The following is a 26,090-nucleotide window of genomic DNA, read 5'->3' as shown; positions in this document are numbered from 1 at the left end:
CTTGTGAACGATGCTCGGCGTCACCGTTTAGTGACAGCAGTGATAGCTCCAGGAATGTGTCGGTCACACCGCCTATTAATCACTGTTTTGAATCCAGCAATTATTTATTTAGAAATGATAAGATCTGATTATGACAAGTGTGGTATAAAAGCTTTGTTTATTAGAGGAATAATAGGTTAACTGGAAAATGTTAGATCGCGACCATGCTTTTGGACCCCATAGTCTTCATTTACGCGGCTTTGTTCTGATTTGCCGGTTGGTCACGAATTTCCACAAATTCAGTAGGCTATATTTAGGCATCGTTTCTTTTCCTAAATCTTCATAGTCTAACCCTCTAATTTCCCAGGTTTATTTTATTATCTTTCGCTTTTAATAACTGTTTTCGCATCTCTTACTGTGGTAAACATGGGAAGGGAAATTAAAGATTTCATGAATTAAGAATTCGTTCGATTTATTAATTTGTTCCCTTATTTCACTTAAATCATGGGTTATTTAGGGAACAAAATTAATGAAACATGGACAATTGCCACATTAATAATTCGTAGGAATGAATTAACAAGTTGTAGGAATGAATAGACTACCTGTCCTGTCACTGTGTCCCGCAGCCCTGCAAAGCGCACGATATAAAACAGTTATCTGATGAAATGATTAGTAACTACATTTCTATTGCATTTAATGTTGAAGAACTTTTATGTTGTTTCTATTTTAATGTACTTTAAAGTTTAAATCACATTAAAAGCTTAATTTGTACATTGTGAATGAATGATGATGCTTTTATATATCGTCACCGTCACTCACAGCCGCTCGCACATGTGGAGTGCGCATGAGCCGCACGCAGCCCAACATTGAATCGGTTAACCGACCATCGATAGCCTTAATCGATTGCATCTCTTATCGACAATTAATCGATCATCGATTAATCGTTGACATCCCTAGTCTCGCTGCATTGTCTTCAGTTGTGTGGGGGCGTATTCAAGGCCTGCACGTCAGTGAAACATTAGAATCTGAATAGGGCATTCAGCGCGGGGTGTGGTCGCATTAGAAGATAATGAAGGGAGACGTGAAAAACAGTAATCACGTTGTTGTCATATGGATTACTTTATCACAAAGTATTATTTTTTTTCGGCAGCACTTGTTTAGTTTAAAAGTAGTTATGTCAGGCTTTCTATAGAAATATCTCTCATGTCTCTTCGTTGAGTATTCACTGTGTTACAGTTCATTTTAATGACGCGTGTCTAAATGAAGATCAGCGCAGACAAAGGCTACAGACAGCACACCTTGTTTGTTATTGTTATTATATGTTGTGTGTGTGTGTGTGTGTGTGTGTGTGTGTGTGTGTATATATATATATATATATATATATATATATATATATATATATATATATATATATATATATATATATATTATTTTTTTTTTTTTTTCGCACTATAAGGCGCAACGGATTATAAGGCGCACAATCAAGGAATGCACTATTTTAGAACAGTTGTCATATATAGGGCGCACCGAATTATAAGCCGCATAGAATGGAAGATATTGCAGTCAAATGTTTGACTGGGCTTGCATTATGCATCCACTAGATGGAGCTAAAGGGAATGTCAACATTTTGACAGAGCGCCTTGATCCATTTATAAGGCACTCCGGATTATAAGGCGCACTGTCATTTTTTGAGAAAATTAAAGGCTTTTAAGTGTGCCTTATAGTGCTGAAAATACAGTATGTATTATTCATCATGTATAATAATTTCTTCTGCTGAACACAAAAAAAAAGGTGATATTTTGAAAAATATGGGGAACCAAACTGTTTTTGGTCTCAATTACTTTTTTTTTTTTTTATATTATGGAAGTCAACTTTTGTGTTCAACAGAAGAAAGAAATTCATACATGAATACATTCAGATTTGTAGTATTACTACAGCATTTCACCTCTGCATTTCAAATCATGCAAACGGCTTTGTTCTTTTCCACAACACTATTGTCGACGTCTTGCAAAATCTAAAATGCTTCCATACCTCTGACTTTAACAAACCATCTTAAACTGCCATTTTAAGCACTGAATGAATGAATGAATGAATGAATGACAGGTTTGCCTCTTGCTCATTGGTAACATCGTGCAAGGAAAATAAGAGGGTGACATCTAGTGGAGAAGACTAGTTATTAGATTTTTAATCTTGCGTTCAGTGTTTGATTCAAGATTCAAGATTTTTATTCGTCACATACAAAATTATGGTAACACTTTATAATAACTGCACACTATTAATCATTAACTAAGCATTAGTAAACAGATAATTCATAATTTATAAAGCATTAATAGACAGTAATACGCAGTTTATAAATACAGATATAAATGCTTTATTCTTAATTTAAAAGCATATCTATAATGTGTTTAATAATTGTATTTTCATACTTTATTCATGATTCATAAGATCACAAGAAATGTAGTAAATTCAGGTAGTTATAAAGCATTTAGTAGTGGTCAGTTAACTATTCATGTGAGCTCATCTAAAGTGAGTCTAGTTATGCCTTGTAAAGCATTTATAAAGGATATTTAAAGGCTCAGTTATCTTCTAAACAAAAAACGGAAACAAACACCACACAGTGATACAGAACATAGAAATATTAACAGCCTTTAAATCTCATTTGTAAAAGCTTTACAAGGCATAAATAGTCCTCACTTTAGATGAGCTCACAAAAATAGTTAACAACTACATGTTTTATAACTACCTGAATTAACCCTAAATTACAGTAGAAATACATGTTAATAAACCATTTATTAACACTGTAACTATTACTATATGTCTGAATTAAAAAAATGTATGAATGCACATTTAAATAGTTTATTAATCATTTACTTACAATTTCTAAGTGATCTTATGAACCACTGACAACTCCTTAATAACTGATGTGTAAATAATGCTATACTTAATTTATAAATGATAAATTGATCATTAATAAAGTATGAAAAAACAATTATTAAATACATTATAGATATGCTTTTAAATCGGTATAAAGCATTTATATCTGTATTTATAAACTGCTTATAAATGTCTATTAATGCTTTATAAATGATAAATTAACTGTATCCTAATGCTTAACTAATGATTAATAGCATGCAGTTATTATAAAGTGTTACCAAAATTATATATAGCATACAGTTGCAATCAAAATTATTTACAACCCCCTTGACTTGCAAGACAATTTGCCGTGGAGGATAACATTTTATGAAATCAATTTAACAAAGGCATCAGTAAAGTATTAGAGAGAGTTTTTTAATACACTTTTGAGTGATTCTGAGAATGGAACATTGATGAATCATGATAAAATTCGAATTGGCTCTAAACATTCTTGTTCAAAATTATTCAACCCCCTTTGTGCAGAATCTTTTATTCTTTAACCCCTTTACGTGCAAACATCGCTGACGGCCCCAGTTTATTATCGTTTCACTTTCACAGCACGTTAAACATCACTGTCTTACTTGATCTGGACAAACTGTGCATCAATTGGAAGTTTAAAGACTCAAGCTTCGATATTTGACCAATATTTTGATAAAACATTGTTGCAGTGACAGATATTTAGTGATTTATGTCAGGAGTGCAAAATAATAAATCCGTATTATGCCACATTTTGAATAGAAATTCACCACTCATTCATATTCAGTCACGTCAGCAGCGGTTTATTTGTGTTCGCATAGACTCACTGAAAAGCGTCAATAAGGATTTATAGACCAAAGATGCATATCCGCGGAGATATATGGATATATTTACTGATGTTTACTTCATATTTCTTCAGACAGAATCATCATTTCTATTCATTTTCCACTGATTTATGCGATCTGATGATGAATCACTCGAGCTGTGACCCAGAAAGACTCTGATTGGACCTTCGGCTTGTCAATCTGACAGTCCCAAAACCGGACAGCATCAGATTGTGTCACATGGTTCGTGAACAGTTCCTGGTTCATATCTGCTCACAACAACACTGAAACACCTCTGTACACACAACATATCCGAATAATAAACCCGCGATTACAATAGTAAAGCTTGGTATGAGATTTTCTTGAGATCTGGGGCATTTTATAAAATATAAAATAAAATGTACATACCGGAAATGCTAACTTGTGCAGCGATGAAAAAGGCTACAAATAACACATTTTTAAAACAGTAAACGACCAAATACCACCCCTGATCGCTAAAGGAAGTTATTATAAACACTCGATCGGGGTTTAAAGTGAGTGTGAAGTGTACTAATAATTTCATAAATTGTCTGATGTAGCTTGATGCTAACGTTAGCTCCAGTGCTACTAATAGCAGGTGCATTTCTTCTTCAAAATGCATTTTTGTCTCAATAATTCACGTAATGTCGTAAGAAAATGTTTTGTTGTATTTTTATAGTAAGACTTTTGATAAATAAGGGCTAAATGCAAACAGAGACTGAAGTGAGATCGCTGCTTTGTGTCTTTGTAAAGCCTGAAAAACCACAATAAAGGCTAATAAAGGTGGAATAAAAACAAAAGAATAATGATAAAAGAGTAATGCGGATAATGTGTCATACACGGCGGAGGTGTGAAAGACTCGTTTGGTGAGAATAATAGAATAATGAATCGGCAGTTTTCACAGCTAAACACACATACAAAATACACAGGAGAGTTTACATGTGAGATCTTACAGAGATGACAAGGGCCATAAATCAATCTGATTAGCCTTCTCTAAAAATACACATGACATGGCCTTAGAAAATATTTCATAAAATTCACAGTTTTACAGATTCGATTATGAAATTTTTTATAAAGTTTTGGAAGACTTGTGGCCTTAGCTACACTGTGCTTTCAAACTCATATCCTACATCAACAATTTTTAAAATACATTTAAAAAAATGTTTTTTATATATATATATATATATATATATATATATATATATATATATATATATATATATATATATATATTTTATGTTTGAGCTTATATATATCTATTATCATAACAGTCTGAGTGATTCTGATTCCTGAACAGTAAACTTTAAAGTGTCAGCTTTGTGAACAAAGGTTGATTATGTATCTAGTCAGAAAGAATCATGAGTAGAAACCTTTTTATTTTGGGTATGTCATTTCTGTCTCCATGCCAAAAAAGGGGGGTACTAGTAAGGGGTTAAAATCTCCAATAAATGCTGTCTGTAAGTGTTTAGAAGTTTCTGTCACCTCTCTACAACAGTTTTGGCCCATTCCACACCTGAAAAGGCTTTCAGATCACTGATAATCTTTGGTTTTCACATTGCCACTGCTTTCTTCAAATTCAACCAGATATTTGAAATGAGAATTAAGCCTGGAGACTGAACAGGTCACTCAAGTACATTATATGACTGATCCCTGAACCAAGCAGTAGTAGATTTGGATGTGTACTTTGGTATGACTGGCCTGCAGGAAAGTCCATTGATCATCAGCTTCAGTCTTTGCACCAAAGGCATCACAATTCTTGTCAAAATGGCCTGACACTTTAAAGAATCCATGATGTCCTTAATACAGTCATGATTTCCACTTCCTTCTACAGTAAAGAAACCCCATAACAGGACTGATCCATCTCCAAGTTTGAGGATGGAGATGGTGTTCTTCTGCTTATGAGCTTTGCCTTTTTTGCAGCAGACATACCGCTGATCCATGGGTCCAAAAAGTTCCAGTTTGGTCACATCACTCCATATGACAATCCTCCAGAGCTCCACAAGTCTACACAAATGAATTTTATCAAGTTCAAGTTGTCCTTTGTTCTTCTTGATCAAAAGTGGTATTCTACAAGATCTCAACATGAAGGCCATACTTGTATAGTGTTCTTCTTACACACTGCTTTGAAATGGTGTTCCTCCTTTCATCGGGTCATCTTGCAAGTCTTTGGCTTAACATTGCAGATTTTTCTCAGTTGCTCTGATTAAACATTTTATGATATTGTGCTTTTTCTTCCACAACCTCAAAGATTTTCTGGTAAAACATACTTTAAGCTAATGAATAAGGCTGAAAGCTGTGTCTCTAGGAACTTTCAATGTCTTGGAAATCTTCATATAGCCTTTCTAAAGTACTATGATATTTATTCTCTTTAGCTTTTGTGAGATCTCTGTTGACATTTTTGCTACTCAACTTCAACACATGCATAGGCTAACTGTATGTGTAACAGCTCAAGCTAATTCTGTTTTTAATAGAGTTTCTAAAAGCTTAATTATGTTTTGAGACTGTTTACATTCACTCGCTCTAGTGCCCTCCGAACCTCGTTCTCCGACACGGTAATCACATGATGATCACTGCTCTGACTGCTGCTTCCTGACGCGCTGATCGGCAGACTCGCACTCTGCTTGGATTGCTTTCAAAGCAGCCGTAGAAAGTGTTTAGCTCATCAGCCAGCGACAGATCTGCTCTCACCTCTGCAGAGGACTTATGTCCAAAGGCACACATGGTCCTTAGTCCTTGGCACATGCGTCGGGAGTCATTTAGCTGGAAATGTGACTCTATGCGTTCCCTGTATCTATGTTTTGGCGGCTCTTACTGCGCGTCGGAAAGAATAGCACGATGCTTTGTACTCGCTCATGTTTCCTGACAGAAGACTGGCTTTGTGAGCAGCAGTGCGTTTGCTTACTGCTGCACGGATTGATCTGTCCACCCACGGTTTATGATTTGATAATGTCCTTATAGTTATTGTATCCATAGCTTGTTCGGCTAGCGTGTTTACCAAGCTTAATGCTACATCCGTGAACTCGCTGACGTCAGATGAACTTGTGCGAAACATGTCCCAGTCTATGTCATCAAGAGCAGCCTGTAACGTTGGTTCTGATTGGGTGGACCATCGCGTCACCACCCTCTGCACCGGGGGATCTTGAATGAGCCGTTGTTTATATTCCGGTGTAAGAAAAAGGGCGGCATGGTCCGATTTGCCGAAAGCCGGTAGGGAGCGAGCTCTGTAGGCATTCTTAAACTGAGTGTAGCAATGATCCAGTATATTTGGTCCTCTGGTTGGACAGAATACATGTTGATGAAAATTAGGCATAACTTGCCTGAGTTTGGCTTTAAAGTCCCCAGCAATGATAATAGCAGCGTCAGAATGTTTGTTGATGTTACCGCTGAGCGCATCGTGAAGCTCAGACAAAGCCAAGCCGGTGTCTGCTTGTGGAGGGATGTAAACAGCAGTTATGATGATCGATGAAAACTCCCGAGGCAGATAGAATGGGCGGCAAATAATGGGTAAATGTTCCAGATTAGGCGAGCAGGAGCACGACAGAGTGGAGATTTTCCTGGGGTCACACCATTTCTTGTTAATCATGAAACACACTCCTCTGCCTTTGGATTTAACGGCCTCGGCTGTCATGTCCATCCGTAAAACAGAGACGGCGTTACAACAGCATCCGGGACCAAGGGCGTGAGCCACGTTTCAGACAAACAAAGGATGTTACAGTCCCTGATGTCCCGTTGGAAACTTATTCTGGCTCTAAGATCGTCTATCTTATTCTCCAGAGACTGGACATTGGCAAGCAGAATGCTCGGTAAAGGAGGGCTGTGTGCTCTTTTCCTTGGTCTGTTGCGAATCCCAGCACGTTTCCCGCTGTGTTTCTTGATCAATCACCTCGGGTGGTTATTCAGGTGGCCATTGTTCATCTTGCCGTTCCCGAGATTCTCAGATGGCCGCGATGGGTTGGAGGATAAAGTGTCCTGAAACAGGTCTGTGAAGCGGTGTCCAATGTCCAAAAGTGTTTCTTTGTCGTATATGATGCAGTGCAGAGGTAATGTGTGTAAAAAGAGAAAGCAAAAGTAGGTTAAAAAAAGTAAATAAAAACATAATCTAAGCGGAGTGACCTGGATGGCAACCGGACTCGGTTCATGGCCTTTGAGAATTGATTCTGAATTGAACACATTTTAAAAAACGATTAATCAAAAAATCTATTTTTTTTTACCCAGCCCTAGTTGTTAATAGACAGCCTCGTGCTTGACATTCTTTAAATAGTGGTTCTGTTTAGCTCCCTACAGTCACCTATGTAAACATTTAGTTAAAGCTCAAACAATAATCAGAGGCTATGGCTAGCACTGAAAATATGCTATAAAATAAAAATATTCCAATCGTGTTTTACCTAGCCCCCTATAATTAATCTAATTATATAACAACTTGAATATAGTGATACAATAACCAGAGGTTATGGCTAGTACTATGAAATATGTCAGAACCATGATTATACTCCAATAGTATTATGTCTAGCCCCCCATAGTTAATGCAACTGCATAACAAATTAACTAAAGTCAATCAATTAGTTATAAATCTATAATCTCTCATTCCGGCTACAGAAGGCCCAGTAATGTTTTGCCACTTCGCTTATATACCCAGACCAGAACAAAGAATTCTTCAAATCAGTTGTAAAAAAATAAAAGACCTTTTGGTTGTTAGGGTCTCATAACGAAAGAAAATCGCAGTATCGTAGTCAATACCATAACTGAATATCAGATCGGTGCACCCCCTACATTAAACAAATGATGCCGTGATGCCTGGAATTGTTGCCCATGTTTCTCTAAGACAGTGTGCTAAATAGTGATAATACCTGATTAATATACTCCCCACTGCTCCCTTTCTGTGCAACATGTGGCGCTCAGTGACTTTATGCTCATGCTAATTTTTTTTTTTTATAAATACTCTCTCTTTTCTCCCATACAGGAAAGCAGGTGGGTTTTCAGTTCTTCTCTGTTCTTCAGTCAATTCTTCTGTTCTTCTCTCTTCCTCAGGCATATGAGAGGAGGTTTCCCACCTGTCATCTGATTCCCATGTTTGTGGACAGTGATGTGATCAGTGAGGAGACCAGTGAAGATCAGTCTTTTCATAAGATAGAGAGGAGGTGTAAACTTGATGTGGATGCACCGCGACTCCTCAAACGGGTAAAATGTAACCTCCCAAAGTCCCTTCCCTTTCCCTTATTCCCTCCACATTAAGTGATGTGTTATGTCTTATGATATAAGATGTAAATAAGCTTGATCAAATTTTCAGCTTTGATTTGTAATAAAATATTAAATCCTGTATTTCTGTGTAGATTGCAGGCGTGGATTATGTCTACTTCATTCAGAAGAACTCTCTGAACCACAGAGAAAGAACTCTTCATATTGAATCTCACAATGAAACCTTCTCCAACAGAGTCATCATTCATGAAATCTGCTGTTACTCGGTGAGAAAAATAACCCTCACATCTCAGAATTAATGTTAAGTATATCATTAACAACTTAAATTTAGCTGTGTAATATGATTAGACACCAGCATAATACTGGTAACTCAATAAATACAATTTATTTCTTTGACAACAAATAAAAGGGAAAGGAGGAGAAAAAATCTTTTAAACTCTCTGAACTAGAACAGTAAAAACTATGACAAAGCTACAGCCAGCACCACATAATTTTTTTTTATTATTCATAATGAGATAGTATTATGATGTAAATGGCTGAAAAATGTGGTTAAGCACTCAGAAGCAGAGTGATATTTGGCTACAACATGTGTCTGGCCTCTAGGTATACCACAATTCTCAATATAATATTGAACGGTTTTGCATTTAAATAATTTGGCTGTTTTTGCCTGCCCTTGAGTCTGTGTACTGATATGAGGAAACGCTTATAAAAAGCACCACGCAGCGAGCATCTTTCCTTGTAATTACTTTATTTATTTATTTTTTTTTTTTTTTACATTTTAGCAGACACTTTTATCCAAAGTGACTTGCAAATGATGACCGTAGAAGCAATCCAACCAACAGCAACATTATTTTAGTGCTGTGACAAGTCCCGGTCTAACACTGTAGCATTTTTATTTTTATGATAAAAATAATTAATAGTAGGTAGAATAGAAAACCAATAGAGGATGCTATTGTGGCTGTGGCTAATGAAACACGTTGTTTTGTTCACCTTTATTTATATAGCGCTTTAAACAAAATACATTTCATCAAAGCAACTGAACAACATTCATTAGGAAAACAGTGTGTCAATAATGCAAAATGATAGTTAAAGGCAGTTCATCATTGAATTCAGTGATGTCATCTCTGTTCAGTTAAATGGTGTCTGTGCATTTATTTGCAATCAAGTCAACGATATCGCTGTAGATGAAGTGACCCCAACTAAGCAAGCTAGAGGTGACAGCGGTAAGGAACCGAAACTCCATCGGTGACAGAATGGAGAAAAAAAACCTTGGGAGAAACCAGGCTCAGTTGGGGGGCCAGTTCTCCTCTGACCAGACGAAACCAGTAGTTAAATTCCAGGCTGCACCAAAGTCAGATTGTGCAGATGCATCATCTGTTTCCTGTGGTCTTGTCCTGGTGCTCCTCTGAGACAAGGTCTTTACTGGGGATCTGTATCTGGGGCTGTAGTTGTCCTGGTCTCGGCTGTCTTTCAGGGCAGTAGAGGTCCTTTCTAGGTGCTGATCCACCATCTGGTCTGGATACGTACTGGATCCGGGCGACTGCAGTGGCCCTCTGATCTGGATACAGACTGGATCTGGTGGCTACGGTGACCTCGGAATTAGAGAGAAACAGACAAATATTAGCGTAGATGCCATTCTTCTAATGATGTAGCAAGTACATAGGGTGTTATGGGAAGTGTTTCCGGTTCCTGTTTACATAATTAATGCAGCCTAAAAAAATTTGGATATTAAAAGCATATTAGTATGTTATGTGTAAGCCAGGTTAAAGAGATGGGTCTTTTAATCTAGATTTAAACTGCAAGAGTGTGTCTGCCTCCCGAACAATGTTAGGTAGGTTATTCCAGAGTTAAGGCACCAAATAGGAAAAGGATCTGCCGCCCGCAGTTGATTTTTATATTCTAGGTATTAGCAAATTGTCTGAGTTTTGAGAACGTAGCGTACGTAGAGGATTATAATGTAAAAGGAGCTCATTCAAATACTGAGGTGCAAAACCATTCAGGGCTTTATAAGTAATAAGCAATATTTTAAAATCTATACGATGTTTGATAGGGAGCCAGTGCAGTGTTGACAGGACCGGGCTAATATGGTCATACTTCCTGGTTCTAGTAAGAACTCTTGCTGCTGCATTTTGGACTAGCTGTAGTTTGTTTACTAAGCGTGCAGAACAACCACCCAATAAAGCATTACAATAATCTAACCTTGAGGTCATAAATGCATGGATTAACATTTCTGCATTTGACATTGAGAGCATAGGCCGTAATTTAGATATATTTTTGAGATGGAAAAATGCAGTTTTACAAATGCTAGAAACGTGGCTTTCTAAGGAAAGATTGCGATCAAATGGCACACCTAGGTTCGTAACTGATGACGAAGAATTGACAGAGCAACCATCAAATCTTTGACAGTGTTCTAGGTTATTACAAGCTGAGTTTTTAGGTCCTATAATTAACACCTGTTTTTTTTTTCAGAGTTTAGTAGTAAGAAATTACTCGTCATCTAGTTTTTTATATCGACTATGCATTCCATTAGTTTTTCAAATTGGGGTAACATATAAAGCGTGAAGAGTAGCGGCCCTAGTACTGAGCCTTGAGGTACTCCATACTGTACTTGTGATCGATATGATACATCTTCATTCACTGCTACGAACTGATGGCAGTCATATAAGTACGATTTAAACCATGCTAATGCACTTCCATTGCAATTCCATTGTCTATGAAAAAGAATGTTGTGGTCAATTGTGTCAAACGCAGCACTAAGATCCAATAAAACTAATAGAGAGATACACCCACGATCAGATGATAAGAGCAGATCATTTGTAACTCTAAGGAGAGCAGTCTCAGTACTATGATACGGTCTAAATCCTGACTGGAAATATATCATATTTCTCTAAGAAGGAATATAATTGTGGGGATACCACCTTTTCTAGTATCTTGGAAAGAAAAGGGAGATTTGAGATTGGTCTATAATTAACTAGTTCTTTGGGGTCAAGTTGTGTTTTTTTGATGAGGATTAATAACAGCCAGTTTGAAGGTTTTGGGGACATATCCTACTGACAATGAGGAATTAATAATGGTCAGAAGAGGATCTATGACTTCTGGAAGCACCTCTTTCAGGAGCTTAGATGGTATAGGGTCTAACATACATGTTGTTGGTTTAGATGATTTGACAAGTTTATACAATTCTTCCTCTCCTTTAGTACAGAATGAGTGGAATTGTTCCTCAGGGGGTCTATAATGCACTGTCTGATGTGATGCTGACGGCTGAATGGTTGCAATTTTATCTCTAATAGTATCGATTTTAGAAGTAGTTCTTAAAATCATTACTGCTGTGGTGTTGGGAAATGTCAACACTTGTTGAGGCTTTATTTTTCGTTAATTTAGCCACTGTATTGAATAAATACCTGTGGTTATGTTTGTTTTCTTCTAAAAGAGAAGAAAAGTAATCGGATCTAGCAGTTTTTAATGCTTTTCTGTAGGATAGGTTACTTTCCCACCAAGCAATACGAAATACTTCTATAGTTTTGTTTTCCTCCAGCTGCGCTTCATTTTTCGGGCTGCTCTCTTTAGGGTGCGAGTATGCTCATTATACCATGGTGTCAAACTGTTTTCCTTAACCTTCCTTAAGCGTAAAGGAGCAACTTTATTTAAAGTGCTATAAAAGAGAGAGTCCATAGTTTCTGTTACATCATCAAGTTGTTCTGAGGTTTTGGATATGCTAAGGAATTTGGATTATCAGGAAGATAACTTAAAAAGCAGTCTTTTGTGGTAGAAGTGACGGTTCTTCCATACTTGTAACGAGAAGTGGAATTTACAATTTTGGCTATATGAAGTTTGCACAGAACTAAATAATGATCTGAGATATCATCACTTGGCTGAATAATTTCAACACTATCAACATCAGTTCCATGTGACAGTATTAAATCTAGAGTATGATTTCGACAATGAGTTGGTCCTGAAACGTGTTGTCTAAAACCAATATAGTTCAGAATGTCTATAAATGCTGATCCCAATGCATCTTTTTCATTATCGACATGGATATTAAAATCACCAACAGTGCATACAACTCGTACCATTCTGATTTGATTTTCAAATTTTAACTTAAATGTCCAGTGTTCTTTTGCTCAGATCTGATCTGGTTGTTAAATAGTGTATTCAGTATTTGTTACTTCAACATAAGTTGTTGTGCTGCTCTCTACTACTTAAACTGATGTAGAAATATTGAAAATTGACAACATTAAAACTGATACTGGAGGGAAGTCGTGGCCTAATTGTTAGAGAGTCGGACTCACAATCGAAGGGTTGTGAGTTTGAGTCTCAGGCCGGCAGGAATTGTGGGTGGGGGGAGTGCATGTACAGTGCTCTCTCCACCCTCAATATCATGACTTAGGTGCCCTTGAGCAAGGCATCGAACCCCCAACTGCTCCCCGGGCGCCACAGCATGAATGGCTGCCCACTGCTCCGGGTGTGTGTTCACAGTATGTGTGTGTTCACTGCTCTGTGTGTGTGCACTTAGAATGGGTCAAATGCAGAGCACGAATTCTGAGTATGGGTCACCATACTTGGCTGAATGTCACGTCACTTTCACTTTCATTATTTTTATACTACTCTTTTATTGGGAGTTTAACAAAGTTGGCATGTGTCATGTTGTCCAATGTAGGTTCACCCAGAAAATGAAGAATGGACATGTTTTGAACAATCTGCCAGTCTGGACATCAAATCTTTCTTTGGTTTTGAGAGCACAGTGGAGAAGATCGCCATGAAGCAGTATGCCAGCAGCATCAAAAAGGTGTGTAGCCACACTGATGTTCTTCTAAAACCATATACACATGTTGGTTTATTTGTCAGTTACCCGTAGATGATGAGTTGCTAAACCCTGCCTGTACCTGTAAATCTGAGGCTTAACACTCTGAGGTCTAGGGGCTTTGGAGGGCCTGGAGAAGTTTTGACATGCCCTGACTTTTGTACTTTTTTCAGTTGCTTCTAAACATATACATGGCTAAAGTTTAAAAACACTGTATTCAGCACAAACTAGGGCTACAATAATATGCAAATAGCATGTATGTACATTTAGTTTTAGTTTTTGAGAAAACGTTTATGCATGGTTAGTGAAAAAAAAATGTTGAAGTCACTGAAATAACGTCATAAAACAAAAAAACAAAATTTGTTCACAAGACTGACAAACCTGGAGCTTGTAGTCTAGAAGTTATGCTTTCAAAGTGATGTGAAAATCATCTTGTTTACTCACTCACAGAAAACAATAGATTGAATTTTCTAAGACACTTTTTGTTTTGAAAGGCCATATGTGACTAGGCATCAACTATCATGAATATTGTGATTTACACCCTAAAAGACAAAGGCCCACATAATGAGCTGCATAATGAGCCTTTCAGTCAGGTGTGTGACTGAGAGGGAAGAGTTGGAAGAAAGAATGTGAGGACAAAATAAATGTATTTTTGTTTTTGTAGTTTATTTATAATATATTTAATTATCCAACAAAATAATTTGAGCTCCACTTGCAAAGTGCAGGTTAAAAGGTTAACAGTTTATTAGGAACAATTAAAGCTGACTTTCAAAGCTCAATTTTTAGCGTCATTACTCCAGTCACACAATCCTTCAGAAATCCTTATAATATTCAGATTTTCTACTCAAAACAAAAACACCAAAAAAACATTTATTGTTATTATTATTATTAGGGGCCAAGCACCGAATGTGCGTAGGCACCTATTGTTTTAGTTGGCGTTATTGTTAGGGGCCAAGCAACGAAGGTGCGTAGGCACTAGGGATGGCATGGTTCGCTGAAAAAAAAAACCACACACCTAGGGGTAGGCCTGTTGCGATATAGTCGAAAAATCAATTAATCGCACAATTAAAAAAATGAGCTATATAATTTTTTCGGCTGCGATCATTTTTGTACATTTTTATTTAAGAAATGTAACAAGTAGGGGTGTGCCGGTTTCAGAATTGGTGATGACTGTTATGACACGAGTCAAATGTGACGGTTCATAACATAACCGTCGTGGGGGGGGGGGGGGGGGGTCAATTGGTTGTTCTTGGAGATAACGCCGTGTCAGCGCGCGCTCTGATCGGTAAAGGGGCAGAGATTTCAGACCTCCATTTATTAAGGAGATCTATCACAAAACTCATCATCTGCGCCAAAGTTTTTTGAGCAAATTTCAAAGCCGCACCCGCCCGCCATCCGCTGATTGTTTTGCGGTCTATGGACGATACAATGCTTTGCTGATGCGAGCCGCAAAAACAAAAAGCCATTGTCTGTTCTAGAAAGGATGCAGCAAAGATATTTAATGCTAATGTATGAGGCATAGGCCTACGCTGAGTTTCATTTACGATGAGATGCGCTCTAGTTCACAGTGCAGTGCAAGTATCGGTCACGGTTATCATTGTCTGCTATATTTGCTTTTTATTTATTAAAATACATGCAATTGGTTGATGAAACATTTATTAAAATTAAGATATAAAATTTGTTCAAAACGAAGTTCGTTTTTAAGAAAGGTTTTCTACAAAGCAAAATTTAATGAAGTGGTAAATATCATGTCTGACGATTTACAAAACTTCATTAAGTGGTAAAAACCATGTCTCCCGATATATTGCGCATCTTATGATCCTATCTAAAAAATGAAAATAATTTTTGATAAAAAATATTTGTAAAAAATATTTTAATGACACGGTTTTGGCGGTTATAGTTGAACACCGTCATTAGAACTCTATAACCGCCAAAACCGTGTCATTAAAATATTTTTACTAACCGTTACACCCCTAGTAACAAGTCATGATGTGGGGTTAGTCTGGGGCGCAGCCTGTGGACAGCCCGCGCTAAAAAACACCTTCACCGATGGCACAGATGTCCAGGGAATTAAGAGATAACATCTCGCTAGAGTGACCAGCTTTGGGATGCGCCTTTCATTTGCTTGTGGATGTTTGCGTCTCAAGTGACACAGCATTGTACTTGCAATACTGCTTTATTTTAATACCACGTAGCATATTTTGCAAGTAACTTTCGTTGCCCTTTCTCTCGAAATGGGCCTACTTTTCGCTCGCTTCATTTGGCTTGCTCAGCTAAATATGTCTGTTGATGTAGGGCTGGGTATTGTTCAAAATCTTTCGATCCGGTGCCAATTTCGATACCTCAGTTTCGATACCGGTTCCTAACGATACTTTTTTCGATACCATATGTTTTAAAATCCATTTCAACATCAACACAAATACATGAAACACAAAACTTTTATTTTTCACCTTAATTAAAACAATTTCTGGTAACACTTCACACTCAGGATAACATTATTAATACAACTGGTTGTGCTTTTTGGATAGGGGTGCGCCATTTAGGGGCAGACTGGGACCAAAAAGTGGCCCTGGACTTTCTGGCCCACAGCAGCCCACCACATCATAACGCAAACGCTCCTGTTTTGATGTCATTTATTAATTTAATATTTAAGTAAACAGTTTGGGGATTTTAACCAATATGGCAACTGATCCTCCGTAAAAAAAAAAAAAAAAAAAAAAGAACAACAGCTGTTCATTTAGCGACTCCTAGTGAGCTATACATGCTCATCAAGACACAAACATTATTCTAGAACTCACACTTTGCATTCAGTTATCAGGTCCATACAAATCATGCATGAAATTTAAGTTTATAAACTCAAACGATAGCTTTTTGTGCTTTACAGATGAACTTGAAGTCTTTATTCATTCGAGATGTTCAATAATAGATAATCTTTGGCAAGTTCGTGAACCGATGATTCTTTTGAGTCAATCTTTTAAAATAATTATTTATTTTGTTTAACGAAACCAGTGTGGAAACCAGTATTTCACAAACTGGATAGATCTGAGGTGCAGGGCTCGCAAAATCGCTAGCCCCACGTCCCGAGGCTATTGTGTTTTCCAGTCCGATGGGCTATCGTGAATAGTGATGTAAAATTCCTAACTTGATTCGTGTTGTTCACTCGCTTGAAGGGGTGAAACGGATCGTAGCTGATCGTTTGCACTCGTTTCTAAATATTGCTGATTCAAGCGTTTTAAACAATTCGCGCGCGTTGAGCTTGCGCTCACTCATTCAAAGCATGCACTACGAGCAGCATTTCAGACAATGCGCGTACAGATAATGAATTCATCTTTCGCGTATCGTGGCTTCTGAATGAACACACATACACAATTATATCAAAATAATTGTCTCTGCAAGTATTCTCGTAAACACAGTCGGTTATGTTTTAAGTGAACGTATACAGTGGCCTGCTGCTTAGAGAAATTCGCTGTACCGGATAAATCTGTCTCTCTCTGTTTTTTAGACAACGTGATTGGGGGCGTGTTTCAAGATACGCAATGGAGTAGACCAAACTAAACAGGGAGGGAGGGCAAGCCGGCTTTGGTTGCAATACTCTTATCGCATATGTTGCACTTTGCTGACTCGGCATCCACTTTTATAAAGTGTAGCCACACTTTAGACCTTTTGACATTGTAAAATGGAAACGTTTTGAGAAAAAACAACTACACTTGTGTTGTGTGACTACGAGTTTCTTCAAAAATCCTCCCCGTCAAGTCACGTGGTGGTCGACAGCCATTCACGGCGAATTTAGGTCCTTACATGCACGTATGCTACAAGCTCACACAGACACAGCCGTTTGGCAAAAAAAAAACACGGCCGCTTGGTTTTTGGAACCGAAATTTGGCACCGAAAGATAAATAATTTTTCGATACTCATAGTATCGAAGTTTTTCGTTCGATACCATAAAGGTATCGAAGTTCGGTACCCAGCCCTATGTTGGTGTGTGGTTGCGTGTGTCAACGCCCAGTGAGTTCACGCACACACACGCGAACATCGCTTTCTCCTTTCCAAAGAGCTCAGGCAGGTGCGCTTCTGAGACGTCTGTTGTTGATAAGCATCTATCAGCTGCGATCTCCGTTACAACAAGGAAATTTCAGTAATGGATTTCCACCACTGAAAACCCTTGCTGTAACTCTGCTACAAGATTTATTTTCAAAGAAAAGTAAAATAAAACTGCAGTGTTTCACCCCGAAGGAAGCTGATTGACTTGGTACTTGTCACATGACCTGGTGCGCTTTCGTCATTCTGAAAAGCTGTTTCTAACTAGATGCAGTGTGGAATGGCCTGGAAAAAACCAGCACGTTGCGAGCGCATTTGCATTTGAAATAACAACCTGATTAAAAAAAAAAAAAAGACGTGGTATGTGAACGGCCCCTTCATCGGTCAAAATGTTTACTTTCGGTTAAGGGTTAAACGGTCAATATGAGCATCCTTAACTGGCATATAAACATAATATAACACAATGTACTAATTTTAAGCCACACAAAGTCAACATGTTGGTATTTCTTGCTCTGAATCTGTCATAAAATATAGCCGCGTTTCCACCGCAGGAACTTTACCCAGGAACTAGGGACTTTGGCCTGGTACTTGGTGTGTTTCCACCGCAGGAACCAGGAACTAAATAAAGTTCCGGGTAAAAAAATGCCCCTCAGAAAGTCCCTGCTGGCGAGGTGGTACTTTTTTAAAGTTCAGGAACTTTCGGGGGCGGGACTTTGGCGCTAAACATTCTGATTGGTTGAGTTCACGCAGCATTCAACCACCATTTATTCGGTTATAATATTTATTAAAATATTACTGTTATTGTGTCATGAAATGTAATTTTAAAAGTATTTCAGGCGAGAATGTAGTTGTTTAAAATTCAAATCTGATGTTTATTTATATAGACAGCGCCTATTTAAAAATGTGTTTCGCCGTTCTCTGAGACGGTGAGCTCCACTCGATCAGCGGGAGCTCAGTCCTCATGTATCCGCCGAGAAGCAGCCTCACCTGGGATAGACCTTCTGATATGTGCCGCTGGCTCTGATGTCTCTTTAGTGGTTAAACATAAAATATAATTCAGCTGCGGGGTAAATCTAACAGGTTTTCTCTGGTCTGTATTCAATTTATCTATATGTTAAAATGAAAATAAAAAAGGCAAATTTATATAATATTTCGTTTCATTGTAATGGCTGTATATAACGTTACACATATCCCTGAACTAAGTACATTTCTGCAGCTGCTATTATGTTTAAATGAAAACGAAAGGAGGCAGTGGTATTTTATATCCTATTTCGTGTTATTGTAAATATACTGAGGGGAAAATTGCTTTAGCCAAAGCCATCTGAGTTCACACAGCATTGGTTGAGTTCAACCACCATTTATTTGGATCATTTTCAAATATTACTGTTATTGTGTCATGAAATGTAATTTTAAAAGTATTTCAGGCGAGAATGTAGTTGTTTAAAACTCAAATATGTGGTTTATTTATAAAGACAGCGCCTATTTAAAAAATGTGTTTCGCCGATCTCAGAGACAGTGAGCTCCACGCAATCAGCGGGAGCTCAGTTTTCATGTATCCGCAGAGAGCAGCCTCTCCTGGGATAGACCTTCTGATATGTGCCGCTGGCTCTGATGTGTCTTTAGTGGTTAAACATAAAATATAATTCAGCTGCGGGGTAAATCTAACAGGTTTTCTTTGGTCTGTATTCAATTTATCTATATGTTAAAATGAAAATAAAAAAGGCAAATTTATATAATATTTCGTTTCATTGTAATGGCTGCATATACACATATCTCTGAACTAAGTACATTTCTGCAGCTGTTATTATGCTTAAATGAAAACCAAAGGAGGCAGTGGTATTTGATATCCTATTTCGTTTTATTGTAAATATACAGTAGGGAAAATTGCAGTAGCCAAGACGAGCTGACTGAAGTTATCAAGTATAATATATATATATATATATATATATATATATATATATATATATATATATATATATATATATATATATATATATATATATATATAGTTACGCTGCTGTTTATAGATTTACCAGACTTGCATAGTTGCATCACACTCCCCAGTCGAATGCACAAAGTCTGAACTAACTACCGATGATGCACGTCCAAAATCAGCATATTTTTTATTTTTTTATCAGCGGTATTTTGTATTGAGAAACGCGCCCGGACCTACGTCACCAGTCATTTGCCTAATCTTCCCGGTACTTTACACCGCGGTGGAAACGCAGAAAGCAACAGGTCTGGGGGGAAAAAAGTTCCTGGGAAAAAAAGTTCCTGGTAAAAATGTTCCGGGTAATTTCGGTGGAAACGCGGCATATGATATGCTGTAATAAAACATGCTAGCAACTAGGGCTGCACGATATTGGGAAAAATGACATTGCGATATTTTATTTTTCTGCGACATATATTGCGATATTTTTTCTTACAAACAAAAATGGGGTGAGCACACTTACATTCTCATTTTAAATGATTTAAACATCGACACCATCTTGTCAATTGATTAATATGCGCGAGGGAGAGAGAGCAAGACAGCGTTTGTGTTGTTTGAAGATGACTTGCTCTCTCTCTGCCTCTCGCGCGCTCTCTCTCTATCTCTCTCTCTCTCTCTCTCTCTCTTGCGCGCGCGCGCTCTCTGTCTCTCTCGCGCTCCCTCTCTATGCCCTGTTAAACTTGCATGTGGTTTTCACTCCTGTCAATGATAAACTTTCTCTCTATGATGAGTAAGCTGTGCAATTAATCCGCGAATCACATTCGTCAAGGGCTGGGGAGCAGCTGGCCCGTACAGTTAATGAATAACGGATCAACTACGACAGCCTACATCGCACATCCTGCGATGTGACTATCGCGGAATCTTACATCGCGATATCGATGCTTTAACGACACATCGTGCAGCCCTACTAGAAACCCTTAGCTAAATGTTACAGCATGCAACTATTGCATTGAATAAGGAGGTTGCTCTAACTCAGCCTAGCAAAATCTGATCTGCCCCAAACTTCACACGTTTGACAAAAGTCCTGTACTGAACACACCAACATTCCCGTATTCGGTTATAGTCATAGCGCCACCTGTTGGTAACAGGAAGTTACATGGTTAACACTCTTATGGACTCCTCCTAGCAACATATTCAAAAGTGCCAGCAAGTGATAAATACACTGGCGTCATGCTAGAAACATACTAAAACATGATAGCAACACTTAGCTAACTGCTAAAGCATGCTACTGATGCAGTTGAAAAGGAAGTTGCTGTAACTAAGTCAAGCAATGTCTGATCTGCCCCAAACTTCAAATGTTTGACAAGAGTCTTGTTCTGAAGATATCAACATCGCCGTATTTTATTATATTCATAGCGCCACCTGCTGGCAACAGGAAGTGGCATATTTAACATTTTTATGGACTCCTTGCAAAATAATAAAAGGCATCAACAAGTGTTAAATAGGCTCAGAAAATGTTATAAGCATGCTAATACATGTTAGCGACACTTAGCTAAGTGCTTAAGTATGCTGCTAATGCAGAGAAAAAGGAAGTTGTTGTAACTCAGGCAAGCAATGTCCTATCTGCCCCAAACTTCAAATGTTTGACAAGAAACCTGTAATGAACACATCAACATGCCCGTATCTGGTTATAGTCATAGCGCCACCTACTGGCAACAGAAAGTGATGTGGTCAGCACTGTTTTGGACTCCTAGGAACGTATTAAAAAGTGTCAACAAGTGGTAAATAGGCTGGCAACATGCTAGATACATAATAATACATGCTAGCAACACTTAGCTAAGTGCTAAAGCATGCTACTAATGCAGTGAAACAGGAAGTTACTGCAATTCAGGCATATAGTGTCCGATCTGCCCCAAATTGAACAAATTAAATGAGTCTTCTCCTGAACACATCGATATGCCCATATTCGATGATAGTGCCACCTGCTGGCAACAGGAAGTGTTATGTTTAAAACTGTTATGGACTCCTTACGAAAAAATAAAAAGCATCAACAAGGGTTAAATAGGCTGGCAAAATTCTAGAAGCATAATAAAACATGCTAGCAACACTTAGCGAAGTGTTAAAGCATGCAACTATTGCACTGAATAAGGAAGTTGCTCTAACTCATGCTAAGAACGTCTGATCTGGCCCAAACTTCACACATTGGACAGGTACTGTACTGAACACATCATCATGCCCGTATTCGGTTATAATCATAGCGCCAACTGTTGGTAACGGGAAGTGTCATGTGTAACACTGTAATGGACTCCTAGTAACATTAAAAAGTGCCATAAAGTGATAAATACAATGGCAGCATGCTAGAAACATATTAAAACATGTTAGCAACACTTAGCTTAATGCTACAGCATCATATTACTGCACTGTCCTTTCCTGAACAGATCAACACCCCCATATTCAATTATAGTCATAGCGCCATCCAATGGCAACAGGAAGTGGCATGTTTAAGACGGTTATGGACTCCATGCAAAATAATAAAAAGCATCAACAAGTGTTAAATAGGCTGGCAACATATTTCATAGTTCAGTGGTGCCTGGCTGACTTTCAAAGCTGAATTTTTAGCATCATTACTCCAGTCACACGATCTGGAGTAATATAATATTCAGATTTTCTACTCAAAACAAAAACACCAAAAAAAAAAAATATTTTTGTTATTATTTTTATTAGGGGCCAAGCACCGAATGTGCGTAGGCACCTATTGTTTTCGTTGGCGTTATTGTTTGGGGCCAAGCAAAATAATAAAAAGCATCAACAAGTGTTAAATAGGCTGGCAACATAGTTCATAGTTCAGTGGTGCCTGGGGCAGAAGAGGGGAGGGGGGCAAGTTCGGGAGGGAGTTCAGCTTCCTGACAGCCTGGTGGATGAAGCTGTCCTTCAGACTGAAGAAGCTGTGTGATGGGTGAGTGGGATCACCGGTGATGCAGAGGGCTTTGCGGGTGAGACGGGTTCCATAAATGTCCTGGAGGGATGGGAGAGAGACACCATTGATCTTCTCAGCTGCTCTCACTATGCGTTGCAGAGTCTTTCGGCAGGATGCGTTGCAGGCACCATACCACACAGTGATGCAGCTCGCCAGGATGCTCTCGATGGTGCCTCTGTAGAAGGTGCACATGATGGGGGGCGGGTCTCTGGCTTTTCTCAGTTTGCAGAGGAAGTAGAGATGCTGTTGTGAGTTCTTGGCCAGTGCTGTGGCGTTTTCAGTCCAGGAGATGTCCTCTGTGATGTGCACACCCAGGAATTTGGTGCTGCTCACTCTCTCCACAGTCGCACCGTTGATGGTCAGAGGAACCTGCTGAGTGTGTGCTCTCCTGAAGTCTACAACAATCTTCTTCTCCACGTTGAGAGAGAGATTGACCAGACTTGATGTGGTGCATGACTAGCCATCCAAAGCAATTCATGAGGATTGAAGCAGGATGGAGATGGCTTCTTCGGAACTGGAATGATGGTGGTAGTTTTGAAACATGTGAGAACAACAGCCTGAGATGTTGAAAATGTCTGTGAAGACATCAGTGAGTTCTGCTGCACAGTCTCTCAGTACACGCCCAGGGATGTTGTCAGGACCCGGAGCTTTGCGTGCATTGATCCTGCTGAAGGATCTCCTCACACTGTCTGAGGTCAGCGTCATCACCTGGTCGCTGGGAGGACGTGGAGTCTTTTGTGCAGTGATGCTGTTTTGCTGCTCAAAGCTAGCAAAGAAAGTGTTCAGCTCGTTCAGCAGAGAGATGTTGTTGTCACAGGTCCGTGGTGGGGGCTTGTAGTCCATAATGGTCTGTATCCCCTGCCACAGGTTCCTAGTGTCTCTGCTGCCACTGAATTGATGAGCTATCCTCCTGGAGTGCTGTCTCTTAGCCTCTCTGATGCCGCGTGACAGGTTGGCCCTGGCTGTTCTCAGGCCCACCTCATCTCCAGCTCTGAAGGCAGCGTTCTGTGTCTTCAGGAGTCTGTAGACCTCCCCTGTCATCCATGGCTTCTGGTTGGCCCAGAGAGTGATGATTTTTTTGTGACCGTTACATCATCTTTGTAAGGTCCTCTCTGTGTGGTGTAAACAAAGTCCAAAATGTTGGACTCTTACAGTCTCTTACAGTCCTCTGAGTTGAACGTAGTAATCGGATGTAATCCAGTTTATTGTCCAACGAGCGTATGTTAGCCAGTACGATGATGGGGATAGATGGCTTGTGTGGGTTAGCCGTTAGCCTAGCCCGGATACCTCCGCACTTACCCCTCTTCTGCTTCCTCTCACACCACTTGTGGCGCCTCCGCTGTGGGCGAGATGCAGTAGTGGGGATCGGTGATGGTGAAGGCCTGTTTTTTTTTTTTTTTTTTTTTCTTTTCTGACTCCGTGACCCAGTTAGCATTTTTTGTCCATTGGTCAAGTCTTAACCTTGCAATTTCTGTATTGCATTTGTTTTTGATATTTCTCATGGAGATTTCATAATTTTCTACTTTTCAGTTTGAGTTAATACTCTTTTTTTTTTTTTTTTTTTTTTTTTTTTTTTTTTTTTTTGGCTCATTTGTAAGAGAAAACATGCCTAACAATTCTGCACACCTGAATATAAGGAGTTTTTCTCTTCCAGCATTCATGGACAATTATATATCACTCATAAATGATTAAATAAAAAATAATGGTAGTTCTTAAGATTTATATGGTTTGGAATTGGTAAAATGTGCTTGGAAAAAAATCACAATAAAACAATGTTTTAATGTTTAAGTTTGGAATATTAACTGACATGAATGAATGCTATGTAATTATTGTTCATGTTAACATAGTTAATGTTTATAAATGAAATCTTATTGTGAAATCTTAAAGTTTTATATATATATATATATATATATATATATATATATATATATATATATATATATATATATATATATATATATATATATATATATATATATATATTGTTCTCTGAATGTGATTTCAAAGATGGTACAAATTAACCCTATAACCTAGATTTCATTGTGCCGAACAACTTTCGTATTGCATGTCATAGGCTCCGCCCAACAGGAAGTCAATTCAATTCAAGTTTATTTGTATAGCGCTTTTTACAAAACAAATAGTTACAAAGCAACTTTACAGAAAATTGTTTCTACAATATTTAGTAGTAGCTAGTAGTTTGTGCACATTTGACAGGATTTGAGAAAAAATAAAAATAATAATAATAATACAAGACGTAGTCAGCTAGACGATGAACTATCAATATTATTAATTAAGTTATTATATGATTCAGTCACACATTTAGCAATAATTGTTAGTTCTGTTTGTTGATTCAAGGTTAGCATCATCTGAGGTGCTCTGAGGGTCAGCATCATCTTTTCTTAGGTGTTCTGGATCCAGACTGGAGCTTGTGTAAATCCTAGTTACCACGGGATGTGAATCCCGTGGCGAAACATAGAAACAAAATACAGACATCATTAGCATAGCTGCTGATCCAACAAAGTAAAATTAGTTTAACCCAAGCTAATGAATAAAAATGCACCTTTGATCAGATGCAACTACACTCACAATTAAAAAGATACATTATTCGAATGCTTGGCAAAAGAGATGTGTTTTTTTCATCTAGATTTAAACAGAGAGTGTGTGTCTGAACCCCGAACATTATCAGGAAGGCTATTCCAGAGTTTGGGAGCCAAATGTGAGAAAGCTCTACCTCCTTTAGTGGACTTTGCTATCCTAGGAACGACCAAAAGTCCAGCGTTTTGTGACCTTAGGGTGCGTGATGGGTTGTAACGTGGTAGAAAGCTAGTTAGGTACGCAGGAGCTAAACCATTTAGGGCCTTATAGGTAAGTAATGATAATTTGTAACTGATACGGAACTTAATAGGTAGCCAGTGCAGAGACTGTAAAATTGGGGTAATATGATCATATTTTCTTGACCTCGTAAGGACTCTAGCTGCTGCATTTTGGACTACCTGTAGCTTGTTTATTGACGAAGCAGGACAACCACCTAGAAGTGCATTACAATAGTCCAGTCTAGAGGTCATGATTGCATGAACTAGCTTTTCTGCATCAGAAACAGATAACATGTTTCGTAGCTTGGCAATGTTTCTAAGATGGAAGAATGCAGTTTTTGTAACATTGGAAATATGATTTTCAAAAGACAAATTGCTGTCTAATATAACACCCAGATTTCTGACTGTAGAGGAAGTAACAGTACATCCATCTAGTTGCAGATTGTAATCTACAAGATTCTGTGTAGTGTTTTTTGGTCCAATAATTAGTATCTCCGATATGGCCGGCAATCATATCACCCTGGAGCCCAAGACCGGTTGCCCACTGAAGCTAAGCAGGGCTGAGCCTGGTCAGTACCTGGATGGGAGACCTCCTGAGAAAACTAGGTTGCTGCTGGAAGAGGTG

The 26,090-nt window shown here is 38.3% G+C and overlaps 1 protein-coding gene across 2 annotated transcripts in view; it reads left to right on the top strand.

Annotated features, from left to right (window-relative positions):
• The window catches only part of si:dkey-237i9.1 (SEC14-like protein 1), a 109,584-nt gene that overhangs the window by 45,713 nt on the left and 37,781 nt on the right, over positions 1-26,090 (top strand). For both annotated transcript variants that reach the window (XM_026213988.1, XM_026213989.1), the window contains exons 3-5: positions 8,739-8,888; positions 9,041-9,172; positions 13,564-13,692. In XM_026213988.1, the coding sequence (XP_026069773.1) occupies positions 8,739-8,888; positions 9,041-9,172; positions 13,564-13,692 (411 nt within the window). The remainder of the gene's footprint in view (positions 1-8,738; positions 8,889-9,040; positions 9,173-13,563; positions 13,693-26,090) is intronic.

This window comes from Carassius auratus, chromosome 31 (genome assembly GCF_003368295.1).
Source record: "Carassius auratus strain Wakin chromosome 31, ASM336829v1, whole genome shotgun sequence".
NCBI classification, from domain to species: domain Eukaryota; kingdom Metazoa; phylum Chordata; class Actinopteri; order Cypriniformes; family Cyprinidae; genus Carassius; species Carassius auratus.
This window is presented reverse-complemented; position numbering and strand designations above follow the sequence as displayed.